Here is a 24,203-nt window from a genome sequence, read left to right as displayed (position 1 = left end):
TCGTTGAATCAAACGTTCGTTTATTTCATTTGCTTAGCTGCAATATGCGCGTTATAAATACAGTTTACATTCATATTATATGTACAAATTCTACAGATACATATGTATATGTATGCATATATAGATATTCCCTTTTTTATGCTTGATATATTCTCATAACATACATACATATGTATCAAGACAAATGCATGTGTGTGTGTGTGTGTTTATTTACATCTCATTTCGGCTGTACATAGTCAAACACTACTTAGTTAAATTTAAATTGTTAATTGTTTTGCTCTTCATAAAAGAACTTAAAAATTGTGTGTGAACTTAGCTACTCCAATTAATCTTTTCATATTCATATTTCTCTCAGTAATACAATACTCTACTGACTTGACTACACAGCTAATTGCACTTACATTTAGCTTCAGTTAATTTTATATATATATATTTTTTATTTATATATGCGCATATATATAAATATTTACAGTTATAGTAGTAATATTTTGGAGTTGCTACAAATCTAGTCCTATTTACTTAAAGTAGTAAATTTATGTAGTTTTCTCGTTTACTATATATAAAAATTAAAATGTTTCTGCTGCTTTCATTTTCTTGCTGCTGCTGTTGTTGTTGTGAGTTTAAAAGTAATTGTGTATTACTTTGTTTTTCTTATTATTATTACTAATCTGGTTCTTGTTTAAATCCAGCTTAATCCAATTGCACCAACAATTTGATCAATTATCTTTCAATTGCTTTGGTTGAAAACATGTTCACGAAAGCTTTTGATCTTCTGCACAAAGAAAGATTCCAGCGCTTCAGCGCATTTGTAGAACGACGACTCCTTGGGATTATAATAGCGGCAGTTATCAAAGATTTTTGTCATATCACCAATAAATTCAGCGAGCTTGGTGTAAGTGTTTGATTCGAGTTTCATTTCCATCTTCTTGAGATCTGCAAATAGAAATAGGAGAATTAATAAGAGCAAAATCGAATGTGTGTCGGTCGCTCAACTTACCCATGGGCTCCTTAATCACTTTGTAATAGTCGGGTGCCTCGTCCGGATCAACCGGTTCCATAAAAGGCCAAGCACTCTTGTGCAACTGCAAAACGGAAACACAGTTATTAATATGATTTGTCGTCTGGTAAAAACAGGAAAGAGCGCTACATTCGAGTGTGCTGAGATACCCGTTGCCCATTTTTAATGAACTCAAAAGACTATGACATTATTCTCAAAATATACCAACCAAAAGACTATATTTGGTATATTGCTCGACTGTAGGATACCCGATACCCATTATGAATAAACAGTGCGGTATTATTCATAACATATACCAAATTAATACACCATAAAATATACTGAAGGTCATATTTGGTATATTGATGAAGTACTACTACATTCGAAATATACTATATAAGTTAAAATATACCATATTGTTACCGAAAACAGCGAAGACCCCATTGCAGTATGCGTAATTTGCCATAAAAAAGTTTTTCTTAAATGACTTATACAATTTTTAACCGATCACAACCAAAATTCGCGACTTTATCTTCAAAATTACGCTTACTATTCGATTTTTGTCGAATTATGCATACGGACAGACAGATGGACAGACGTCTAGGCTTTTGACGCTCATCACGCATATAGTGTATATACTTTATAGTGTTGGAGATGCCTCCTTCTGAGGGCACAAAGTTACAATACCCTTCTACCCTATGAGTAGCCGGTATAAAAAGTGTCACCCTCACCTGTATTTGCCTGATCAGGCTCTTGAGTTCGACAACTTCAGTTGGCGTTAGGCATTTGGTGTTCGCCGTATTTGCATCGGAATTGCGTTGGCAGTCGGGACAGACATACTCGTCTATGTACTCGGCCTCGCTTTGGACAATGCCAACGCAACGGCCATGGAACCAGTCCTGGCACTTATCACAGCAAATGTAAAATTGTGACTCATCGTATGGCTGGCGGCAGCTGCAGTAAAGCTGCTGCGTTTCACGCGCCTTCTGGCAATCGCTGCAAATGTATTCGGTGAGTTTCTTCGAAGCCTCCTCGGTGATGTTGACGCAATCGCCGTGGAACCAATTGCTGCACAAATCGCAACCAACATAGAATCTGCAACGAAGATGAATTAATTAACATCGATTTCAATTTAAATTCAATTTGTTAAACATACTTGGTGTCGTCGTAGGGCTTGCGGCAAATGCAATACAGCTTCTCCTTCTTTCTGGTCATCTTCTTGGGTCGTCCTACGCTCTGCCGGCTGTGCAGCGATGTTGGCGGCTCGGAGGACAACGTGCGTGCAGCGGTTGGCGGCTTCGGGTTGTTTCTGTAATTGATTCATGTTTAGCAACTAGTAAAAAAAAAACTTAAAACTTACTTCTTCGGCTCATTAATCGTTTGATCCAATCGCTCAGTGTACACTGAGGAGCGTTCAATTTCCTTGCGTGGCGGCGTTGAAGTGCTCAACGTGCGCACATGTCGCTTCACCTTGGCCTCGACTTCTTCGCGTATCTCATTCTGCAAATTGCGCTCGAGCAGCGATCGCTTGCGTAAAATGCTCTTCTTCAGCAAATCCTTGTGGCGCTCCAGCTGCGTTTGCTTCGGCTCACTGAGATTTGCGGTATCCTCAAGCGGCAACGGTTTGCGATTGTTGCGCACCGCGGTGTTGTTGCTATTGTGCTGACTGCTGTTGGACACGGTGTGCTGACGCTTCGATGGCGTGCGTAGCTTCCACTCCTCATCGTCATTGTTGTTGTTGTGACGCGTCGAAGCGGTGCGACGACGCGATGATGTGCTAGCCCCGTCCACCAGAGTGTTGGATCTGTGCGTCGATGGCGTCCATTCGCCCAAGTTCTGGGAATTGTTTAGCTCCTGCTTTTTGCGCATATTCACCAGTTTCTCCTCAAGCTCTGGACTTAGATTGCCTTGTTTCAGGGCATTTGAAATGGCTAACGACAAGGAAAAGAGATTAGTTGAGATGTTGATAGATATATCTTTATGATATTGCTTACATTCTTGTATGTACCCGCTGGTGACGACAAAATTCTCGCTCTGCTCGTTGGCATATTCTACGCCTTCCAGTGTCGCAGCAGTTGCTGCTGCTGATCCCTTGTTGTTGGCATAGCTGTTGTTGCAGTTGTTGTTGTTGCTGCTGCCGGTCGAGCTATGCTTATCAGCTTGGGCAAAGCCACTGGACTCGAGCAGCTCAATGGATTCACCGCCGCTGGCAGTTGTGTTGTGGTTGTGGTTGTTCTGGTCGTCGTTGTTCTCGACAAGAGCTGAAGCCGTGGCGGCGTCGTTGTTCTCACAAATGATGTTGTTGCTGCTGATGCTGTTGGTGTTGTTGGTGGTGTTGGAGTTAGTCTGTAATAGACATCGATTGGCGGCTTTAGCACTATCAAAATGATTTAATTTTACGGCTTGATCTTGATTAGATTGTTTGGCATTATTAACTACTACAGCTAGCTGGGAATCTTGCGCACTTCCATCATTACTTTCTTGGGACTTAAGACTACTTTGATCAGATGAGGGGCATGCAACATCATCATTAAACAGAGGCGGCAAAGGCAACGTGCGGTGCTTCGTAAATCTTGATATCGCAGCCTTCTTGCGTGGCGGACTGCACACAACTATAATCTCCTCTTCATCATCATCATCGTCGTCGTCGACATCGTCACCGTCATCATTATTCTTAGCATTATTTTTATTAGTATGGCATAATGCAGCAGCATCGGTGGTTGCAGCTTTCACCTTGGCGCCAGTTTCTTGCAAGACAGAATGTTTTCTTTTAACACAATCATTTGAGTTGCGAGCAACCTAAGTGGTTTCAAATATTATTGACGGTTGTTCGCTCAAAAGTAATACTGTGTTAAGGTGGAAGGTGGATAAATATGTACATAAAGTTAGACTTAAGTTATGAAATGTGGATCGGCACCTACCTGGCTTTAATCAGAGATCAGTTGTAGTACTTATTCCAGGCAACCTTTTTTTATTTTATTTAACGTTTTATTTGGTTTTGTTAATGTTTGTGGAGTTGTTGTTGTAGTCGTTGTAGTGGTTGTTGTTGTTGTTTTGACGAAGAGATTAACACGTGTTTTTTTTTATTTTTTGGTTGGAGTTGTAGTTGTTGACACACGGATTTTGGATACGGATTTAAGGCAATTCATTTTGGATTACATTTTTGTCGGTTTTGATTTGTTTTGTAATTTTCAGATTAGGCAGCATGGCAGCATTAAAGGGTATTCGAAAGTCAGTTAATTAGTTTTCTCTCTTTCTCTCACTCCCTCTTTTATTAAAAAAAGCTTGCTTTAAATAAGTTATAATGAAAATTGCGGCAAAATGTCTTTTGTGATTGATTGAATAGTGTGTGTTGTGTGTGTGTGTGAGGGTGTGTGTAGATGTATTGTTGTGTGGTGTTTGTGTGTAACTCTTGTTTTGTTATTTTTTTGCTTTTGCATTGCTTTTTGAACAAGTGTAAAATTTCATTTCGATTTAGATGAGATGATTACAAATATGGTTAAGCCTTTGTGTTATATATAGATCATTTTTCTTTTTCTCTTATTGCTTTTCTTTTAATTCGTTTTTCTTTCTAACTCTCACATGCGCTGCACGCGTCGTTCGGACGAGGACGGGGGGAGGAGGGTACGGAGTGAAAGACGGTCCGTCGTTTAGTTTGCCATTTATATGAAAAGCAGATATCTCCGATCTACATATATATACATATACATATATTGTGTATTATATGTATATATGCATAGATGTCATAAGTCAGCCAACTAAAACTCTGTGTGTGGGTTAATCTCTTCGGCAATAACTTTTCTCTTTTTCTTTTCTTTGATTTTTCATATATTTTTTCATTATTTTTTATTTTCTTTACTTTTTTTTAGCAATTGGAATTTTGGCCATATTAAGGAGAAAAAACAACAAATTTTGATTGGTTCGATCTGTTTTGGTTTGGTACTCAAATTCAACTGATTTCTGATTAAAGTCGTTTCTTTGATAAAATACTTTGGTTTTTTTTTTACATATGTTTGATTAGCTTTAAAATAGTTCGCTTACACTGGGGTTTTACAAAGTTTCATATTATTGGTATATACAACGCATATATACGATATGATATCATATATATATGATGTATATATTTAGGAAGCGAGCGCTTTTTGTCAACACAAAGGCCAATTTGCAAATAATCATCCAACTAACTCAGAAACAAAAATTTACACACAAGTTTCTCAATATATATAATCAATGTGTGTGCATAATATATATTATTAAAATATATATCTATATATATATACTATATAAGTGTGTTATATTTAATAACTAAAGGTAGCGTGGGAGAGTGTAATTAAAGGTGGGAGTTATAGGAATAGTATTTACATCGTACGTTCGAAAGATTTTTAAGTTTTCTCACATTTTCAATTAATTTTCCAAAAAGAGTGTAAAAAGGTAGAAAATGTGTAAGTGGGGAGTGTTATTATTATTTTTTCTTTATCTAAAAACACCTCGGATAAACAACGATTGGTCGACACAATTCTGCTGCAATTTATATACTTTTTTGGTATTTTGTTTAGTATTTTTTAAAAACTATTTAGAGAGTTACATTTTTTGTGGTAGTCACCTAACAAACGAACACGAATATATATATATATAGGAAGTGAGAATTCATTATGCATATAAATATGATTGATTCTGCTCTTGAGTTTATTGTATGAAAAGAAACAGGATTGGTCATCGGTATTTTGTGTATTATCAATTAATACATGTATATTTTTATTGCAAAAAGCGCTTTACATAGATTACAAGTAAACATAGGATAGTACTACAGATACTATATAGAGTTTTTGTAATAGCCAAATAATGAAACTAGGCAAGAAAAAATTCTATTTAAACGCATTTCGGATAATTAGCGTGTGTTTTTTGTCTAATACTTTTTGCCCTGGTCGCTAATATTACGTCACAGTCTCGATTTAATTATATATTATTATTATTATAAGTATATTGCTTGCTAAATTATTATAATCGGTAATTAATTAATGTGATAAATAAGGTAATAAAATTAAAAATGTAATTAGTTAACTCAACTTGAATGCTAAAACCCAAGGAAATATTGTATGGGAATATATTGGTAATGTTTCTTTAATTATTTTTCATTCTTTCGGCAATTCTTATTATGCTTTGTTCTTATCACTCTTAACGCTAATTATAAATTAAAATTACATAACTAAGTAGTAGTAAGTAAACATATTAAAATTACGAATTGAAGCCAGGTCAAATAAATACGTACAATTTAAATTATATATATATATATTGGAATATCTTCTCTATTTCTCTTTTTCATCTATCTCTCGGAAGAATTAGCTAGCTGCATCTAAGTATTTATGACATGAGTCTTGTTTTTTCATTTTATAACTATTATGTATGCGTGTGTATGTGTGAGTGTTTTTCTTGATGTGTATATGTGTGTTTGTTGGAGAATTAGTTGATAATAATAATTACAATTTTTGCAAAATGAAGCCTTTTTGCTGGGGAATAAAGTCGCTCGAATCAAACACTCGTCACATGCCGTAAAAAGGAATGCGTATGAGATATCAATGTAAATCGTTGTTTCTTACTTTCGTAGTGTGAGTGTGTGTTTTGTTTGTGTGTGTGCGTGTGTATCGATTGTGTATGTGTGTGTGTGCCAAATGTAAAAAACAGGTTTAACAAATAAATTATAAGTACCAAACAAAACTTGTGTAAATCGAAGAAAAAATAGAACGTAATAAATTAATATTGATAGCAACAACATGCTTTTCGTTTTCGCTTGTTCCTTGTTCTCAGCTAAACATTAACTTAAATATTAAATTGTTTAAATCATATTAATAATAATAATAGTAGTAGTAATTGCATGAAAAGCATGTTTCGATAGCTGAGCACAGCCTACAAAGTGCTTTTCAAACATCGTTTTCGCTTTTCTTTTTCGCTAACTTTTTCTTCTCTCTAGCTAAACTGTTTCTGTGTAGATTTCTTTTTTCTTTCGCTTATTATCTCTTAAATGAGTTTTCTTTTCTTTTTTTGCTGTTGTTGTGTTGCATTTAAAAGCTACTCACTTGTTGATGTGTCGCCGATTGATGCACAGGTGTCAATGGTGGCGGCTGCGATGATTGCGCCGCAGTTTCCGGCTGCACAGCAAGATAAATTTTTGTTGGCCCTAAAACACCGAGCTTGCCATTTGATTCTTGCGCTGCAAACACGAGAGGAAGGAACATCAATTAGTATTGATTCATTAATGAATAAAATTCAATTATATTTACCTTTCATTAACTGCTGCTTGACTTGCGTCTGCACTAGCTGCAGCTGTTGAGCTGTGAAGTCATTGCCCACCAGACCTTGCAGCACTATACGTGGTCCGTGCTCCGTTTGCAGGACTTGGGCAGTTACGCATTTGATCACTGTGCCAGGCGGTTGATTCTGTAGAAGACTTTCCTCCACACTCAACTGCTGTTGTTGCTGTGCTGCTGGCTGCGCTTGCTGCACCACCTGTTGCACAATGTGCTGCTGTTGCTGCGGCTGCTGGGTCACCTGCTGCACTTGCTGCACAACTTGCTGTGGCGCTTGTTGCACCACAGTTTGCTGCTGCTGTTGCTGTTGTGTGGGCAGTTTGACGGGTGAAGCTTGGGGACTCGCTTGCGATACGGCCGGCGTTGCATTGTTCGTCACAATGTGCGCATTTCCATCGCCCTGATGCTTGATGTGTGCCACAATTTGCGCCTGATTGTTGCCCAATGGTTTGACAATCACTTGCTGCCCATTGATCGTTGCCACCTGCAGTTTGCCCTGCGCCAATTGCTGTGCCAGCGTCGAGTTTGGCACCAACACTTGCTGTGTGGTTGCCTCAGCTGTTTCGGCTGCGCTGCTTTGTGGTTTCTCTTCAATAACTTGCTGCTGTTGTTGTTGTTGCTGCTGTGGCTGCTGCACCACAATCTGCTTAACCACCTTGGTCTGGGTTGTGGGCGTCGCCGCTTGCACAGTCGGATTGGTTTGGACCACAAATTGCTGTTGCTGCTGCTGTTGTGGCTGCTGCACAACATGCTGGGTGGTTGTTTGCTGCTGCTGCTGCGTTTGTATCTGCTGCTGCACCATCTGCAATGCTTGACTTTGCGGCACATTGCGTTGCGTGACAATCGTTTGGCCCGGACTCAAAATGATGCGTTGACCGCCCACCACAATCTGTTGCTGCACATTGCTGGTATTGACAATCTGCTGTATCACCTTCTGTGTGGGCTGTGCGCCCACCTGTTGATTGACCACAATTTGTTGTTGTTGCTGCTGCTGCTGTTGGGCTGGCTGTTGCTGTATGTGCTGCTGCTGCTGTTGTATTGTCTGTGTGTGCACAATTTGTTGCTGCTGGACTGTGGCAGTGCTCTGCTGTGTCTGTTGTTGTTGCTGCTGTGCACTCGGGGCTGCAGATATGATTACCTTTTGACCCTGCGCTCCTTGTGTCACCAGCAACTTGGAGCCTTGCTGCACAAACACTTGCTGCGATGGCGACGCATTTGTCACCACTTTCGACACTAATTTCTGAACTGTTGGCGTCGTTTGCTGCTGTTGTTGTTGTTGCTGCTGCTGTGCTTGTTGCTGTTGCGCCAAGAGCAATTTATTCCTCACCTGCGCCAAGGGCAATGTGACACGCTGTGATGTTGCCAACGTTTGGGTCGCCGGCGTTTTGGCAACATGCTTCAATGCAATTTGTTTCATCACCGGCGTGTTAGCAGCTGAGCCAGCAGTTGTTGTTGCCACCGCCTGTGGGGTTTGTCCTCCAGTTGCCAGCGTTTTAATTGGCAATTTCCCTTTCACTGTATTTCGAAAAAAAAGTGAAATCAAATGTTAATTGATTACATTCGTGATAGATTATAATTATGATGTCCACTCACCTGGCGTGGCGACGTTCGAAGCTTGTGTCGTTGTCAGCACATGCAACTTGCCATCGGGCATCTGCACCAGCTGCTGGCCGGGATTGAGACCACGCACACTGACTTTGCCATCTGGGCCACGTATGATTTGTACTTTATGCGGCGTTGCCGACGGCGTCGAGGTTGTGGACGATGATGTGCTGGCATTCGATTGTGCTGCATTGGAGGGTGCTGGACTCGATGATGATGCCGTTGTGGCTGTCGTCACTGTGCGCGGCACTTGCGTCACAGCCTGCTGAATGATGCGCGTGGTGCCATCCGGATTCTTTACTATCACACGTCGGCTGCCAATCACTTGTCCCTTAACTGCAAATACGAATTCAGAATTAATACCGATTTTCTCTTCGAATAGTTCATTGCATTCAATTTACCTGGCGTTGATGAGCGCGTCACTTCGCCGCTAGAGTTGAGTATCTTGCGCTGCTGATGCGCGGCACGTTGTAACTTGAGCTGCTGCTCCATTTTGTCTTTGACCTCCTCGTTGGGCTTCGGTGCCAACAGCACACGTCCACCAGCCGGGCTGCCATTGCTGGGGCTATTCGCAGCACCGCCATTGGTTGCCTCGAGTTGGCGCGAGGCCACCGAACGCGTGACGGTTGCGAGGCGTGCCTTCTCCTGCTTCTCGCCAATGAACTTGATTTCCCACAGCTCCAGCTTGTCCTCGTCCACCCATTCCTCGCTAATCTGCGGCTCTGTGGGCTGCGGCGACTCGGCACGCTTCCGTTTGCGCAAGCCAGAACGTATCGATGTGACCTCTGTAAAAGATTTAATCGCAATTAATAAATATGCATTAAATATATTTAAAATGCAGGCATGTTATGACTGTCGTAGACCCTTTTTACGAATAAAAATAACTTAAGTTCAGTATTAAATACTATTATACTTATTGGCGGAAATCGATAAGTTTTGAAGAGTCAATAAAAAAATGTGTGGCTACTCTTATTATTATGGAATTACAGGAAGATATGAACATTCTATAATAAAGATGTTGTTGTTTCGACTGTGATAGACCTTTTTAAATTCTTTTATACTTATTTTCGAAAATCGGCAGAAGCTTTGATTATAGAAGTGAAGAAAGATATCCTTCTATACTATAGTAATTATAGTATCGACTGTGATAGACCCTTTTTACTATTAAATTAACAGCCCGTTGGAATTAAGTGTTAAATTCTCTTATATATTGGCGGAAATTTGTAAAAGTTCTGAAGAATCAATATAAAATGTGTGACTATTCCCATTATTATGGAATTGAAAGTTGAGATGATCATTATATAATATAATCCGATACAGCAGAGACCTAATAATTACTAGGAAATGGATACATAGACCCCATTTGATTTATAATGTATATTTTGGATCTTATTCTGCCTGTTACGAACATTCCGATTTTGAAAAATTTTTGAGAACCTTTTAAAGATATTTTCAATTTGAGTCTCAGTCTGATTCTGACAAACCTAAGATTCCCTTTTTGAAGTCTGCTCAAAACTTAACATGCCTAAAAAGTATAGTCAAACACTCACCTCGAATAGTCTTTGGCATCTCCAGTGGAATGACGACCTTGCGCCGCAGATAGCTCGTCTTTTCGCCATAGCGACCAGCGTGACGCAACTTGAGCAACTCCAATGTGACAATCTCGTTCTCGGTGGTCACCTGATGCTTGCCATCGGTGGACGGTGACTTGGCAATCATGTCATCCCAGCGCAAACACGACCACAAAATGCGCAACTGCAGCGCAATGCTCGACAATGTGGTGGCATTCGATGTACGATAAGACCAACAGGTGCGGAACAATGGACGCGAACATTGATACTGCCAAATGGAATTGTTCTTCGCCCCATGATGGAAGCCACTGCTGGGAGCTTTGCCCGCCAAACGAGCCAATTTCAGCAGCTCGTAACGTGGCAAGACCAAGAGACTTCGCTTTTGCTTATGCGTCAAGAAGTTGGAGATGAGCGGATAGCGTGCATAGGTCGCATTCTTTACCACCTTTGTCTTGTCCTCTGCCTTGACCGATTGCTCATACAGCTTGGCCGCATCGCGCAGCAAATAGACGCGTCCTCGCGATGATGTGGACGAGTAAACACGTTCGCTGCCATTCTCAAAATATTCGCGTTCATACTTGGTGACATCCTCGCGCTTCACGGGACGCGCTGTGATGGGGAAGCGACGATTCTGCTTGTTCAACGGTATGTCCTTGTCGAGCGTCTGATCGAGCACATCCTTGGTGCCAATGTAGGCCTTCTTCGGCTTCTGTGTGCGCTTGCGTCGAGTGTTTGCGAATATGTCCACATCATCGGCATTCGCTGTGGAGCTGGCGGCGCTCGCTGCTGCGGCCAACGAGTCTTCGGTGCTCTCGATCTCCACATTGCTGCACACATCCATGCTCTCGATGTAATCCATTTTGTCCGAGTCTTGTGTGCTCGTATCGGGATTTATGCTGGCATCCTCCTGCTTAACTGCAACTTTCTCGGCAGCTGGCTCCTTCTCCGACTCGAGCAGCAGGCAATCCTTGAGCAGCTGCTCGCTAAAGGCAACGGCATGCTGACGCGCCTGATCCCAGTCGTGCAGCAAGTCAAGCGGCGCCTCCGACTCAAGCGTTTTGTTGTGCTCATCGACCTCCTCGAGCGTCAGCTGCACCGCTTCCTTCTTGCCCTCCGTGAGCTTCTGCTCGAGTATGGACGGTGGTTTCTTCACAGCACCCAGAATGGCGGCAACAGTCTCCTTCGAGCCGTTGCCTGCCGTGTGCGCCTTGCGTAGCAGCAGCAGCAGCTCCTTCTTGGCACGCGCCTTCTGCAGACAGAGCGGGGAATAGCAAGTGTTTTGCGTGATTTGTGAGACGGCATTTGAGTTAGTATTGCACTCCTTGGTGTAGCAGCGGAAAGTCTTCGCAAAGCGATTCAGCTGACTGAATTGCATGCGCACTGTTTGGATTTGCTTGGCCAGCGAATTGACAAGATCGAAATTCACAGTGGTGGCCAGATTCTTGCCGGGACCCGCCGATTCGGTGAGACGCATCAAACGCTTCTCCAGATACGTTTGTTTGTTGTTCGCGGCGCTCGCTGTAATCAACAGCGGTTTGACATCGCTTTCCACATCCGATTTGAAGGCGATTTGTTGCTCCACCTCGGCCAATTTTGTGCGACGCTCCAGCAAATCATCCAGGCGGCATTTGCGTGCCACCTTCGGGTAGTAATGTCGTCCTGGTGCTGTCAGGGCTTTGCTCACATCAATGTGACCGGCCACACGATCGCCCACATCCTCATAGACCTTGATGTTGGTATGGTTCTCGGGAAGATAATGGCAAATCTGTCCCTCGCTGTGAATCGATTCACATTGCTGCATAAAGCGCTGTGTGCGCGGATCAACGAGCACGCTCTCATTGACAGCCGTCTCCGTCTCCTCCTCGCCCATCGAATAATGCACATAGATGCGAGCGTGGGTCAACGGCTGGGCGCGCGTGCGTCGTGCACGGACTCCGCAACGGCGACTGCTCGACAACCAGAGCCATCCCCATTGGCCGTGGACACGATACTCCTCGCCCTTTTGCTTCCACACCTGGTGCTTCAGGCCCAGCGAGTATTTAATGTAGTTGAAGGCCAAGCGATTGCGTTCCTCCTCATCGTCGCGTTCACGCTTCTCGCGTTTCTCCTGCTTCTTGCGCTCCTCACGCTCTGCACTCGTGATGCGTTGCAATTGCATGTGTCCCAGCTGCTCGTGCCACACGTTGGCGAAGACAACGCTTTTGAGTGACGACTGAAACAGCAGCATTACGGCACCGAAATCTGTGGCTCGTTTCGCATTCATTACGGCGCTGTTCCACATCTTTTTGTTGTTCAACCAGTTGGGATTCATAAAGGAGGCGGCAATATTCGATTCGAAATTGATGAGCGTCTGGCGCAGCGTTGTAATAATGTTGTCACAAGTGCCCATCGTAATGCCAATCCATTTGAAATCCGATGCAGTCGTTAGCGAGAATTTGTGCGACAAATGGCGACGCTTGTCGCGCTCCTCGTTGCGTTGCGGCTTGTTCAGGGCTATCGGATTGGTGGCATATTGATTGACATAGTTCTTAAAGCCCTGCTCCATGCCCAGCTTGAAGTAGAGTGTGCCGCTGTTCATTTGATTCGTCTTCTGGCGTGTCACCATCTTATTGTCCTCCGCGACCTTTTTAGCTACCTCAGCCGGCGGAGAAGATTCTCCGTCATTTTCTTCCTCATCATTAGCTGCCGCTGCTGCCTCCTTTTCGAGCAGTTCTTGTGTAGCCTCTTGCTCGAGATCGATTTGGGTGCGTTTGTTGTTGTGTTTGTGCTCGTTTGTCAGCGATTCGGTTAACTTCATCTGACGCTCAATCTCCTCCTGGCGATCAGTTAACTGTACATACAGTCGCGATTCCAACTCGGTGGCATCCATGCGCTTTAGAAGCAACTCAAACTTGGCCTGATTACTGTAATACCAGCAGGTGCCATCGAGCTGATCCTCGACAAAGATGCGACGCGCAATAAACCAATAGCGACGACCATGACGATCGACACCCAGATTATCGTGACGGATGAGCACACCTTGCTTCTCCTGCGGCAGCACACAGTCCACCACACCGGATACCTTGTGGGAGCGACACAAGCCACACTGCCAGTCCTCGGTGGGCACATCGTTCATGGGCGGATCGACGCATTCCAAGTGATAGACAGCCGGGCATGTTTCGCAGCACAGCAAATCGCCGAGACGATGACACACACGACAATGATCGTCATAGTGAATGGGTCCCTCCTGGACCATCACATCACGCACACAATTGGCAGTGAGGAATTGATCGCCCAGAAATTGCAGCACAGTCAAACGATTATCGACACCCGAATACGGATATTCACCGGAGCAAAGGATATGATAGACGTCACGATCGAATTCCTTATCACTTTCCACATAGCTGCGCAACACTTCGGGCCAGGTGATGGCATCGATCAGATACAAACTGATGTTAACCGTATCCTTCTGATCGAGCGGACCAAAATGGGTGCCCTGTACATCCTCCTCGCGTAAGATTGCCTTGAGCAGCATTATGTGAACGTCGGTGAGCAGAGCACTCTGCTCCTCGCACACCAGAGCCGCACAAAAGTCCTCGAAGCGGAACGGTGAGAGACGTACCAGATGACGAAAACGTCGCAATACTTCATAAATACTTAGAGCGCGCAACACATGCGCATTCCCAATGAATAGATCTTCCGATGATTCCGGTAACTCCAACGCAGGAAACTCTCTGCCCTCCTGCAGCCAAATGGGCTCTGGACTGGGCGGACGTGGCGGCCTTCCGAGGCCGTTTTGTGTGAAACTGCAGACAGAAAATTCCGACTCGCTCTCGTTGGCAGCATCCAGACTCTCGTCATCGCTAGGCGTCAGCAGCATATCGTCTTCATTGTCCGACTTCTCGTCGTCCGAATCGCCGAAATCGGACCCATAATGGTATTCCGATTCGTAGCCTGTCAAATCAAGAAGGAAATCGATTAAATTACGTATACTTGTGTGCTTTGTTGTTTGTTGAAGTGTAGATGGATTGCTGCATGCCTAGATGTTTCAACATTTACCTTTCAAACGCCCTGAGTAAGTGTTTGTCATAACGGTTGTCTTTCTGCCGTTCCTTAATAGTCTATTCATTTGGTCTTCACAGTTTCTTCGCTTTCTTTCTGTATTACTTCACTTATTTAATACTTTACGCTATTCTTTGCTGATTTTCCCGCTGTGCTTTCACTAGAGTTGCAATCAAACGGCAAGCTCACCTTGTACCCTTCAATTACGTCTTCTAGCCTTCTGTCTACGCTTCTTCGCTGTACTTTTCTTATGTTTTTCTCTTTAGCTGCCGCTAAAATGCGTTTGAAGTCGTCTTAAGGCGTTTTACCAATATCAATCCGTTCTTTTCCTTGTCTTTTACCCACTTTTTTCTTTACTACTCAATAGTAATTTTTTAAATTCGAGGTATCCTCAGTGAAAATTCCTCAACTTCTTTGATTTCTTCGGCGTATGTTGCAATTGCCAATGTAGCCTTTGTAATTGGTCTTTGAAATCGTATACAACTTTACATTACTTTACTTGTCAATACAACACGTAGAACTCTTTTATTTTTGCAAGAAATTTGACAGTTCCTTCGCACACATATAAATCAACTAAAATGTAAAGACAGTAGCCTACTTTGTTCTCGTTTTAAATTTCATTTTGAGTGATTTCTTCTCTATGTTGACTATGATTTAAGGGCAGCTAAGCTGATATTGACCGATATTCAGTTTTCGTTTAGCAAGTTCTACGAAATTTACTGACTTCTTAGAAATTTTGAAAGTTTCGTCTGTAAACTGTACATTTTGCTAATTTATTTTTCATCATTATTAGAATACTCATATTAGAGCATCATAATGTTTAACAAAGTTTTCTTACAGAAGATTATTTAGTATCATAATTTTAAACATTGTCGGTTCCTCGACTTGAAGTTAAAACTTAGCTATTATACAAAATAAAAAAAGATAATTCGCATCAGCTATGGTTTAGTTAAATTACGGACAAACTACTTTTATCTGGACTATAAATTCTCTAGAGAAATAATTAACTTTAATTAAGCATGGGGGTGCGAATATTTTCATATTTTTGACAGCAATTTGTTTACAAATTGTTTTTATCTGGGCTAAAAATGTATTCGATAGCTAAACTATCGTTTTAACTTGTGGGAGTGAAACCGATTATTTTTTTTATATATCGAATATAATTTGTTTACCTTTTCTGGCCGAATAACTGTTGGTGCTGGTGTTTGCATGTACATTTGATTTGCGTCCGCGTCCTCGCTTGGCGCCGGAGCCCCGAGCACTGCCGCGATTATTGTGACTGCTGCGACTGCACTCATCGCTCTGGGGCGAGATGCATCGTGATGCTGACGGCGTGCTTGGCTGTGATTTGCCTTCGCTGAGATATTTGGGCTTCTTGAGCAGTTGATAGTTGAAACGTCCCGACGATGAACGCTCATTTGGCGTCTTTGGCGGGCGTCCTCGTTTTCGACTGCCACGACCGCTCATTATATATGCTGATCGATCCGTTTGTTTCTGTTATGATCTTCTGATCTTTCTCCAGCTCTTTTCTCCCGTTCCACCCACTTTCTGCCTTAAATCTAGCGTACGTGCGAGCGCGGGTGTGTATGTTGCGTGTCTATGTGTGTGTGTAAGATGATGTATGCGGTGTCTCAAATGCGATTAGGTTTTCCACTTCTAGTTATTCTCGATGAAACACACATTATCTAAAAAGCAAAATAAACGTTTGTTAGCAACAACAATAATAACACAAACACCAATGATTTGCTTTAGCAACTGTATAACTAGCACTCGCTCACACTCATTTTGCGCATACAGTCGCAGCAGCACACAATGTTGCCTGTATTTGTATCGCACATCACATACAGTAGATCACAGCTTATTTCAACCACCACCAACCGACAACTTTGAGTTAGTGTACTGGCCAAACTAAAAGAGGTATTAACTTTATTTAAACGCAGGATTTTAGTTTAATGTTTTAAAATACAAGATATTTTTTCATTTATCCCCTAATTTTTTTTTTACTATATAAAATTATTGAAAAACCAAAAAATGCCAAAAAAAAGTACCACAGCTTATTTCAACCAGCTGAAAATAACTAAATATAAATATGTTAAACTGTGTATTTAGAATTTCGTATGACCTCCTTCTTGGTTAATAGCTCCTTCCAGACAGTTTGGAATAGATTCCACCAATTTTTTTGTGATATAGGGGCTAATTTTGTCCCATTCTTCCGCTAAAGCCGTTTTAAGGTTAGATTTGTTGGAAATTGGCCTTTTTCCGATGTTCTGGTCCAAAATGGCCCAAAATTTTTTTACAACATTTATGTCAGGTTACTGAGCTGATGGTTTCATGACATGACGATAGTTGCACATTAGCCAATCTTGCCCAATTCCTGCCTTAAGCCTAGGGTCATTGTCTTGGTAGAAGCGGAAATCATCCTTAATGCCCAGTTTATCTGCACTTTGGATCAAATTGACATTCAGTACCTCTAGGTATTGAGTCTAGTCAATGGTCGCGTCAATAAAATTGAGTTTTCCGACTACGGCTGTGGACATACAGGCCCAAACCACGACGCTACCACCGTAATGCGTGACTGTAGGCTTTAAATTTATCTTTTGAAGCCCGGAATTTGATTCTGACCGACATATGGAGCTCCAACCAAGCCAAAAATGTTGATTTTGGACTCGTCCACAAATATGATTAAGTTCCAAAAGTTTTTATCCTTTCCCACATGCTCCTTGACAAATTTCAAAGGAGCCTTTTGATTTGCGAGCCTTATAAACGGTTTCTTGCGCCTTGTACTGTCATTAAAGTCACTTTCCCGAAGTACTCTCGAATTGATTCTGGGTGGCACGCCTTACTCAATTCCTCCTCTATAACACTGGCAAATTTTGGTGGCGAAAATTTTGGATTTTCCCGATTTTCCGGACAATATAACGCACGTCGGTCTCCTTAAAAAATGCATTGGGTACATTTTTGCCCTTCTCATGCACTATACTTTCGCGAAAAAAGCAATGAAATGATTCTTTGCACAGTCGAAACACTCAGATGCAGCATTTCATAAATTTTTGACGGGAAAATCCATTCTTTAAAGGAGCTATGACGTCATTTTCCTTCTCAATTGTGGTTCACGGACCCATTTTGTAAAATACGCGTGTATTTCGAAATCTAAAGCTTAAAATGTCGAAAATCTAACTTCTATATATTGAAAATACTATACACAAAGCAATAAATCCATAAAGACCAGTTATTTTCCTAGGAAACTGATCTTCGCACAGCTGCAAAGTTGCTGGTTGAAATAAGCTGTGGTACTTTTTTTTGGCATTTTTTGGTTTTTCAATAATTTTATATAGTAAAAAAAAAATTAGGGGATAAATGAAAAAATATCTTGTATTTTAAAACATTAAACTAAAATCCTGCGTTTAAATAAAGTTAATACCTCTTTTAGTTTGGCCAGTACACTAACTCAAAGTTGTCGGTTGGTGGTGGTTGAAATAAGCTGTGATCTACTGTATGTACATGTGCGGGAAAAAATCGATAAGTTTCACAAAAACTGTAGAAATATCATTTTGTTTACAAATTGCATATTGAAAAACTTTACTAATTGCATATATGGCGCCAAAAAACATACACACACACACTCACATTTACACGATTCACTAACATCATTCGGTTAAGGATGCTTTGGTCAGAAGCCAGGTTTTGGCAAATTATACATTCTCAATTTTTAATGTAGTACTGGGGTATATTCGACACACGCACAATTGTTCGTGTGCTATTGCTAGTGTATGTGTGAGTCTGCGTATATGAGTTGGTGGCACTTTTAAATGTGTGTGTGTGTATGGATGGGACTGAAGCCAACGCACATTGTCCGCCATTTATAAAACCGAGAAAATTTGTGCAAATTGCCACAGAAACGTTTAATTAACACAATTGACATTAATTTTGAATGCACCATTTACCCAGCACACTTGGCAACACATTGCTAACTCGTTGTTATATTTTATTTGAATATTATTTAACTATTTTTAAGCAAACTGTTAGAGCGACATTTACCTTACATTTTACTTCTGCACTTATAGCCCGAATAGCGTACAGTCAGCCAATCACAGCGCGTCTTTCATTTGCTAATGTCGCAAGCGACATCTGGTAGTCGTTTTTGGTACTAAACTCCGCATGGTTGCATGTGCGTCACGAGTAGGGTTGCAATCGCACATGTTATCGATAGTTCAATACAATATCATCTAAATTTCAAAAATTTGCAATCGTTTCGATGATCGATGCCGGCACCGGTTATTTTTTTTGTTTGCTTGCATAAACGGTCAGTTGAATACGTGATTTTGTCAATAAAACTTAAAACGGAATTTTTTAAAGAGTAATTTAAAAGTTATAAGAGACATGTAGCCCTGCGCATATTGCACGTTATCTTATCAGCAAGCAGCAAGCAATGCGTTCAGGTCCGCGATATGTGTGTTAGACGCTGATTTCGCTAGTATTACTTCATTCTGCGCGCCCGTCGGATGCACTTTATAAATAAGCTCAACGTTAAAACCGAAAAAAATGCTGTAAAAATCGCTTATTTATGCTCTTAATTAGCATTACGTGAAGATATCATTCGTGGAGACACATATTCTACAATTATTTATATAGTTTAATTCTAAACGTTACAGTTTTATTGACATGTGAGTAAATAAGCTATTTGCCCAGATAAAGATATTCTACAACTCACCTTACCAATACAACTACACCTGTCTGTTGGAATTCCGATTATTATTATTATTTGGAATGTATATAGGTTGTGTTGTTTAGTGTTGGTATTAAAAGTTATCATGTCCCCCAAAGTTGTAATTTACTACGCCAAACAATACATGCCATTTATCTAAGTACCTGATGGGGGAGACCGTGCTATTTCCGAGCTTATCATTGCGTTTTTTTATTATTATTATATATGTACATATTTGATTTTGTCATCGATTTCTATTGAAAATATGCGAACATAATTTTAATGACTATACTTGTGTATTCAACGGTCGTAACCAATTCTTTTTAAAGAATTTCTTAACTACAGAGACACACAATCATACAAACACGGTCATTTCACATGACGTCATATGTCTGCGTAAGGGGTTTTATAATTGGAGTAGCCAGTGAAAGATAATTAATGTACATTCATGTTGATAGGTTTCTTCTGTATGTGTGTGTGTGTGTGAATGTAAGTAGGTTCCAAGACGCCTACAACTTAGATATAGATATCGCAGTGTCTTCAATTATATGTACTTATCTCTAGACGGTTTAATACAAAAGAAAACGTGTAGAGGAAATACGTATTAATCCATTTCCATAACACTTGGAGACGGCATTGTGTTTCGGTTTTAAGGGTAAGCAAAGTTCAGTTAACAGCAAATTATTTGTTTATTGCTGTTTTCGTTTCAGCGCTTAAACAAACAATACAATCGAAAAATGGCAACTCACAGTTGGAAGATCGGTTTCTATTTCATTCCTACAACACTCATGTATATGCTTATAATACTAACAAATGCCGAAGATGTTACGAACGCAGTCGATGTCGATGATGTTGCAGTTATACTACAAAATAAAAGGTTAGACTCAATTAGTAACTATGCTATTTATATATCTAATTTGCGACTAATATTATGATTGTAGTACAACCATGATGCTGGAGAATCTAACAGAAGTTAACTATAGCACTGTGACAGCAGCTCCGACTTCCGAATCGACGAGCACACAACAAACACCTCCGATGAATACAACAGTTGTAGCGTCGCTTTCGTATGCTAATAGCACAACCTCGTCCCGTCCCCCAGACACCTCGCTGCCAACAACAACATCTATAGCACCGATCCAGATACAGCGACACAATCAGGTGGAACTACCGAATACGCCGGCGGATTGTTCGCAACGTGAAAAATTGAGAAAACAACCGATACCCACATCAAGTTCACGATTACGCAAGTGCTGTCCATTTGGAGAGAATTTGGATTTCTATCGTGAGAACCAAAGCGATTCGCAATGTGATCGAGCGGTCCATAAGTTTGAACCGATCGTAATTACCGCCGAGCTTTACGATAATTGCATCGACGATCTGGAAGTTACGCCAGAACTGACCTACGAAATAGGCAATCCATGTAATAGGTAAGTTTAACGATCGAACTCGATGAATCTCAGACTAACAGTAGTCAACAGTTTGATGGATTTATTTCCTTCTTAAAGCGGCATCATAAAGATAACTCTAGCTAACTTCATATCAGAGTAATAATATTGTATATCATCTAAAGTTAAACCATAGCAACTTTTCATAGTAGCTATAAATAATGTAGAGTCCCTAACTAGCTAATCTTTTTTATGGGATGATTAAGAAGACAAAAATTTAATCTGAAATTATAGTATTGGAAAAGTTTATAGCTAATGAAATATTTAGCACAATTTTATTATCTTGAAACACAATTATAAGAAAGTATAAAACTGATATACAATATTATTTGCTTGTTATAGTTATCATTATATTTTGTCTGCTCATCAAACTGAAACACATATATATCTTTAGAGCTCTGTAACCCTTTGAATTTATTGCAGTGTTAACCTTTTCAGCTCCTTTCTATATAATAGTGAGGAAGATCTGCTCTTCATTATGCAGAATGGAGATCTCTTGATACTAGACAAGAACAGCAATGAGTCCTATACGGTTGAGGAGAACTATTGCGTGGATCAAGATAAATCCGGCATAATGATCGCCTTCGTCTGCATCACCCAAGTGGAGGAGGTGTCCAAAGCCAAGATCATTATTGTGGCTGTGCTTATGCTTGTGAGCATGCCTTGTCTTCTGCTGGTCACATATTTGCATCTGACACTGAAACTATTACGCAATCTTCATGGCTGGTCATTGGCCCTGATGTCATTGTGCTTGGCCTGTGGTTATTTTGTCTATTCGGTGGTTCACATCTATGGCATACCATCGGGTGGTTTCATTGGATATGTTATCCAATTCTTTATCTTAAGCTTTTTCTTCTGGTACTTTTGCATCTGTTGCAACGTTCTCCTCAACATCTGGTACAAGTTGCCCTACTATGTGCAGCTCAACAAAACCGGGACTATTCTCAATTTCATTGCTTACCTGCTGATCGCTATTACTGGACCCGCGATACTTGTTTCTCTAACCGTTCAGAAGGGTTTACCTGGCATGCCTTCGTATTTCCTGCAAGGCATCACGGAATCCATCCGTGAATCCCAAAGATACTTTATACCTCCGGTGTCTACAATGCTGGGTCTCAGTTTTCTGGTAAGTCACTTTTCCCAAGCTAAATCAAAGTTTTATAACATAGTTTGGAGACAATCTGCTGTTCCATTATCAATTCACAGTTCATATTGATAATAGCTTCTGTTTACTCATTTATCTGTTTTTTTTTCAACGCTCATTATGTAAGTGGTTAAAATGGGTATTTAAGTTTTTATGGTTTGAAACATAAGCATTATGTGAATTATAATGGTATGAGAGCCTGAAAGACCTCTGGCTCATCTCATTGCAATAGGAAATTGAAAGAATATTACACTAAAATAATAATAATATTTTTATGATACAGTTTTGATCTCAAGAATTAAATATTAAATACTTAGTGCCTTAGATAGCAAAATTTCACCCGCTAATAAATCAAAGGAAAGCGACTACAAATCATATTTAAAAAGTAAATCCTAGACTTTTAGCATTTGTTTTATAAATTCCGAATGCAAGTCAACAGCAATCGTATGTCATATACAGAAGTAGTTCAAGAGAGAGATTTATAAAGCTTAGAGGGTATTTAAATGCTTGGACGCAAAGTATCTTGATATGGGGCGTTTCTACTGAAGCGTTCTTACTCGGTTCCAATTAAAAGAGTTACTAAATATAGCGAGCAGATGTTATCTTTAAAAGAAAAAAAAACCTGTTTTTGGTGAAGTAATTTAACTTTAAATAAAACTTGTTTACCATTGTAAGAGACATTGATGTTGATATGACGCTACGAAGAAAGTACCATTTGAGTCAGATTTTTGGAATTTCCGGGTAGCAACTTTGTTTGGCAATCTGGGAACTCCTCAGCGATGACTCGATTTACGGTGGCTTTTATTGTAGATATATATTATAGAACAATAATGTGTAATGTATTGATTGAGTCTTAAGGTCAATGTACTTCAGTCTAACATATTCATTATGAAACATAATAATGCAAGTTTTTATATTTGTTATTCTAGGTTTTGGTTGTAGCATTCTTTGGCTTTCAACGCATCAAATCAGATGGTTATTTGCTAGTGAACGATGAGGAAAAGGACTCTGTGACACCCAGACGTCCCTTCGACATAGAGAAATACGAGGATGTCAAAAAAGAGTAAGTGCCAAGGATTCTATATGTATGAACTTATTATACCCGCTACCCATACGGTAGAAGGGTACTATAACTTTTTGCCTGAATGAAATGTATGTAACGGGCAGAAAGAGGCATATCCGGCTCTATAAAATATATATTCTTGATCAGCGTCAACTGCCCAGACGATATAGCCATGTCCGTCTGTCTGTCCATATGAAACACTGGATCTCAGAGGCTTTTAGAGATAGAGCTATAATTACTACTTATTGCGAGTCTTAGATGCTTGTCTGGCAATCTGGTATATTTTTCCATTTACAGTATATTTTGAATGTAGTGCTATATCAATATGCCAAATATAGCATATAATTTTAATATTTTGTGGTATATTATTTTGGTATATTTTAAAAAGAATACCGCACTATTTAGCTTTTTATCAATAATGGGTATTGGGAATCTCAAAGTCGATCACTCTCGACTGTAGCTTTCTTACTTGTTTTTAATTGAAATATCTTTTGCAGTGCCAAATGTGTTGCCTTACTTGGAATTATTGTGGTGCTCGCTTGGCTCTTCGAAATAGTCACATTTTATTCGCCTGGAAATGAAGGTCAGTAACTTACTCTACATATACATATAAACCTGAAGCTTCCCAACTAATAATTCTTTCATCTTAAACATTACAGTCTACCTGCTGCTCTGCGATATGATCAATGGACTGCAGGGTCTGTGGATAATGCTGATATTCCTCGTGGTGCGCAGGCGTCGCACAATAATCTTGCGCTGGTGGCACGATCGCGGTTCGCATCTCATCTCCGAGGGAGGCACTGAGTTGCAACCGGTTAACAAAGCTGCGAATCCTTCATAAGAATTTAGTCATAACACACACACGCACACCAAATACAACTTAATTATATATGTTATGTATGTATATATATATAAATTGTTTATTGCATTTTACATAGAAATGTATTAATATTAAATCTTTTCTTCCTTTCTCTCACTTGTATACATAAAGTGTCATTGAGTTGAAATGTCCGTTTTGTATTTTTATATTTGTGTGTATTTTAATTAAATATATATATTTTTGGGAGAATGGGGACGTGAGAGAGAGTCTGTGTTGTATCGTCATCTTTATCATTATCGTCAGCGTATCAACTATGTTGTAAGTGGTAAAATGGTAAATGTATGTTTTTTTCTTTTTTGTTTTGTGTGTGGAAAGGAAAGCAGTAAATACTCGTAGTTTTTTCGAGTGCTCGGCTACGTTTCATGTGTGTTGATAAATCTAAATCATGCAAATCTAAATGTTTTTTTTCTCTAAATTGTGTGATTACAAGGAAATTCTTTGCTCTTT

General features: G+C 40.3%; 2 protein-coding genes across 11 annotated transcripts; one reads left to right on the top strand and one right to left on the bottom strand.

Moving 5' to 3' along the window:
• On the bottom strand, nucleotides 1-18,648 carry LOC133840904 (nucleosome-remodeling factor subunit NURF301). Of its 7 annotated transcripts, none has more exons than XM_062273077.1 (13): nucleotides 18,555-18,648; nucleotides 15,689-16,201; nucleotides 10,455-14,408; nucleotides 9,306-9,689; nucleotides 8,896-9,240; nucleotides 7,276-8,817; nucleotides 7,072-7,205; nucleotides 2,992-3,796; nucleotides 2,358-2,928; nucleotides 2,154-2,306; nucleotides 1,729-2,092; nucleotides 998-1,082; nucleotides 1-933 (listed from the first exon to the last, which is right to left on the bottom strand). In XM_062273077.1, the coding sequence occupies exons 2-13, from the start codon at nucleotides 15,981-15,983 to the stop codon at nucleotides 728-730; spliced, it is 8,838 nt and encodes a 2,945-aa protein (XP_062129061.1). In that variant the 5' UTR covers nucleotides 15,984-16,201; nucleotides 18,555-18,648; the 3' UTR covers nucleotides 1-727. The 7 variants fall into 7 exon arrangements, with proteins under 7 accessions (XP_062129061.1, XP_062129065.1, XP_062129062.1 ...); XM_062273081.1 differs by having other exon boundaries at nucleotides 2,992-3,343; nucleotides 18,555-18,647; XM_062273078.1 differs by lacking the exon at nucleotides 18,555-18,648 and adding an exon at nucleotides 18,461-18,481.
• A 173-nt stretch (nucleotides 18,649-18,821) lies between these two features.
• LOC133840908 (probable G-protein coupled receptor Mth-like 14) lies at nucleotides 18,822-24,148 on the top strand. 4 transcript variants are annotated; one of them, XM_062273089.1, is made up of 8 exons: nucleotides 18,822-19,180; nucleotides 19,786-19,876; nucleotides 19,932-20,098; nucleotides 20,163-20,651; nucleotides 21,093-21,795; nucleotides 22,743-22,876; nucleotides 23,374-23,459; nucleotides 23,536-24,148. In XM_062273089.1, exons 3-8 carry the CDS (start codon nucleotides 19,959-19,961, stop codon nucleotides 23,715-23,717), a joined length of 1,734 nt encoding a protein of 577 aa, XP_062129073.1. In that variant the 5' UTR covers nucleotides 18,822-19,180; nucleotides 19,786-19,876; nucleotides 19,932-19,958; the 3' UTR covers nucleotides 23,718-24,148. The 4 variants fall into 4 exon arrangements, with proteins under 4 accessions (XP_062129073.1, XP_062129072.1, XP_062129075.1 ...); XM_062273088.1 differs by lacking the exon at nucleotides 19,786-19,876; XM_062273091.1 differs by lacking the exon at nucleotides 19,786-19,876 and having other exon boundaries at nucleotides 18,824-19,180; nucleotides 21,108-21,795.
• Nucleotides 24,149-24,203: the final 55 nt, after the last annotated feature.

Source organism: Drosophila sulfurigaster, chromosome 3 (assembly GCF_023558435.1).
Source record: "Drosophila sulfurigaster albostrigata strain 15112-1811.04 chromosome 3, ASM2355843v2, whole genome shotgun sequence".
Taxonomy (NCBI): domain Eukaryota; kingdom Metazoa; phylum Arthropoda; class Insecta; order Diptera; family Drosophilidae; genus Drosophila; species Drosophila sulfurigaster.
Note: the sequence above shows the minus strand (reverse complement) of the source record. Positions and strands in the feature narration are given on the sequence as shown.

Coding starts and splice junctions, on each gene's coding strand:
- LOC133840904 (XM_062273077.1), bottom strand. CDS start 15,983: ATGAGCGGTCGTGGCAGTCGAAAACGAGGACGCCCGCCAAAGACGCCA. Junction 9,690..10,454: donor GATGCCAAAGACTATTCGAG/GTGAGTGTTTGA, acceptor AATCTTTTACAG/AGGTCACATCGATACGTTCT. Junction 2,929..2,991: donor CAGCGGGTACATACAAGAAT/GTAAGCAATATC, acceptor CCTTGTCGTTAG/CCATTTCAAATGCCCTGAAA.
- LOC133840908 (XM_062273088.1), top strand. CDS start 19,959: ATGGCAACTCACAGTTGGAAGATCGGTTTCTATTTCATTCCTACAACA. Junction 21,796..22,742: donor TGCTGGGTCTCAGTTTTCTG/GTAAGTCACTTT, acceptor TTGTTATTCTAG/GTTTTGGTTGTAGCATTCTT. Junction 23,460..23,535: donor TTATTCGCCTGGAAATGAAG/GTCAGTAACTTA, acceptor TAAACATTACAG/TCTACCTGCTGCTCTGCGAT.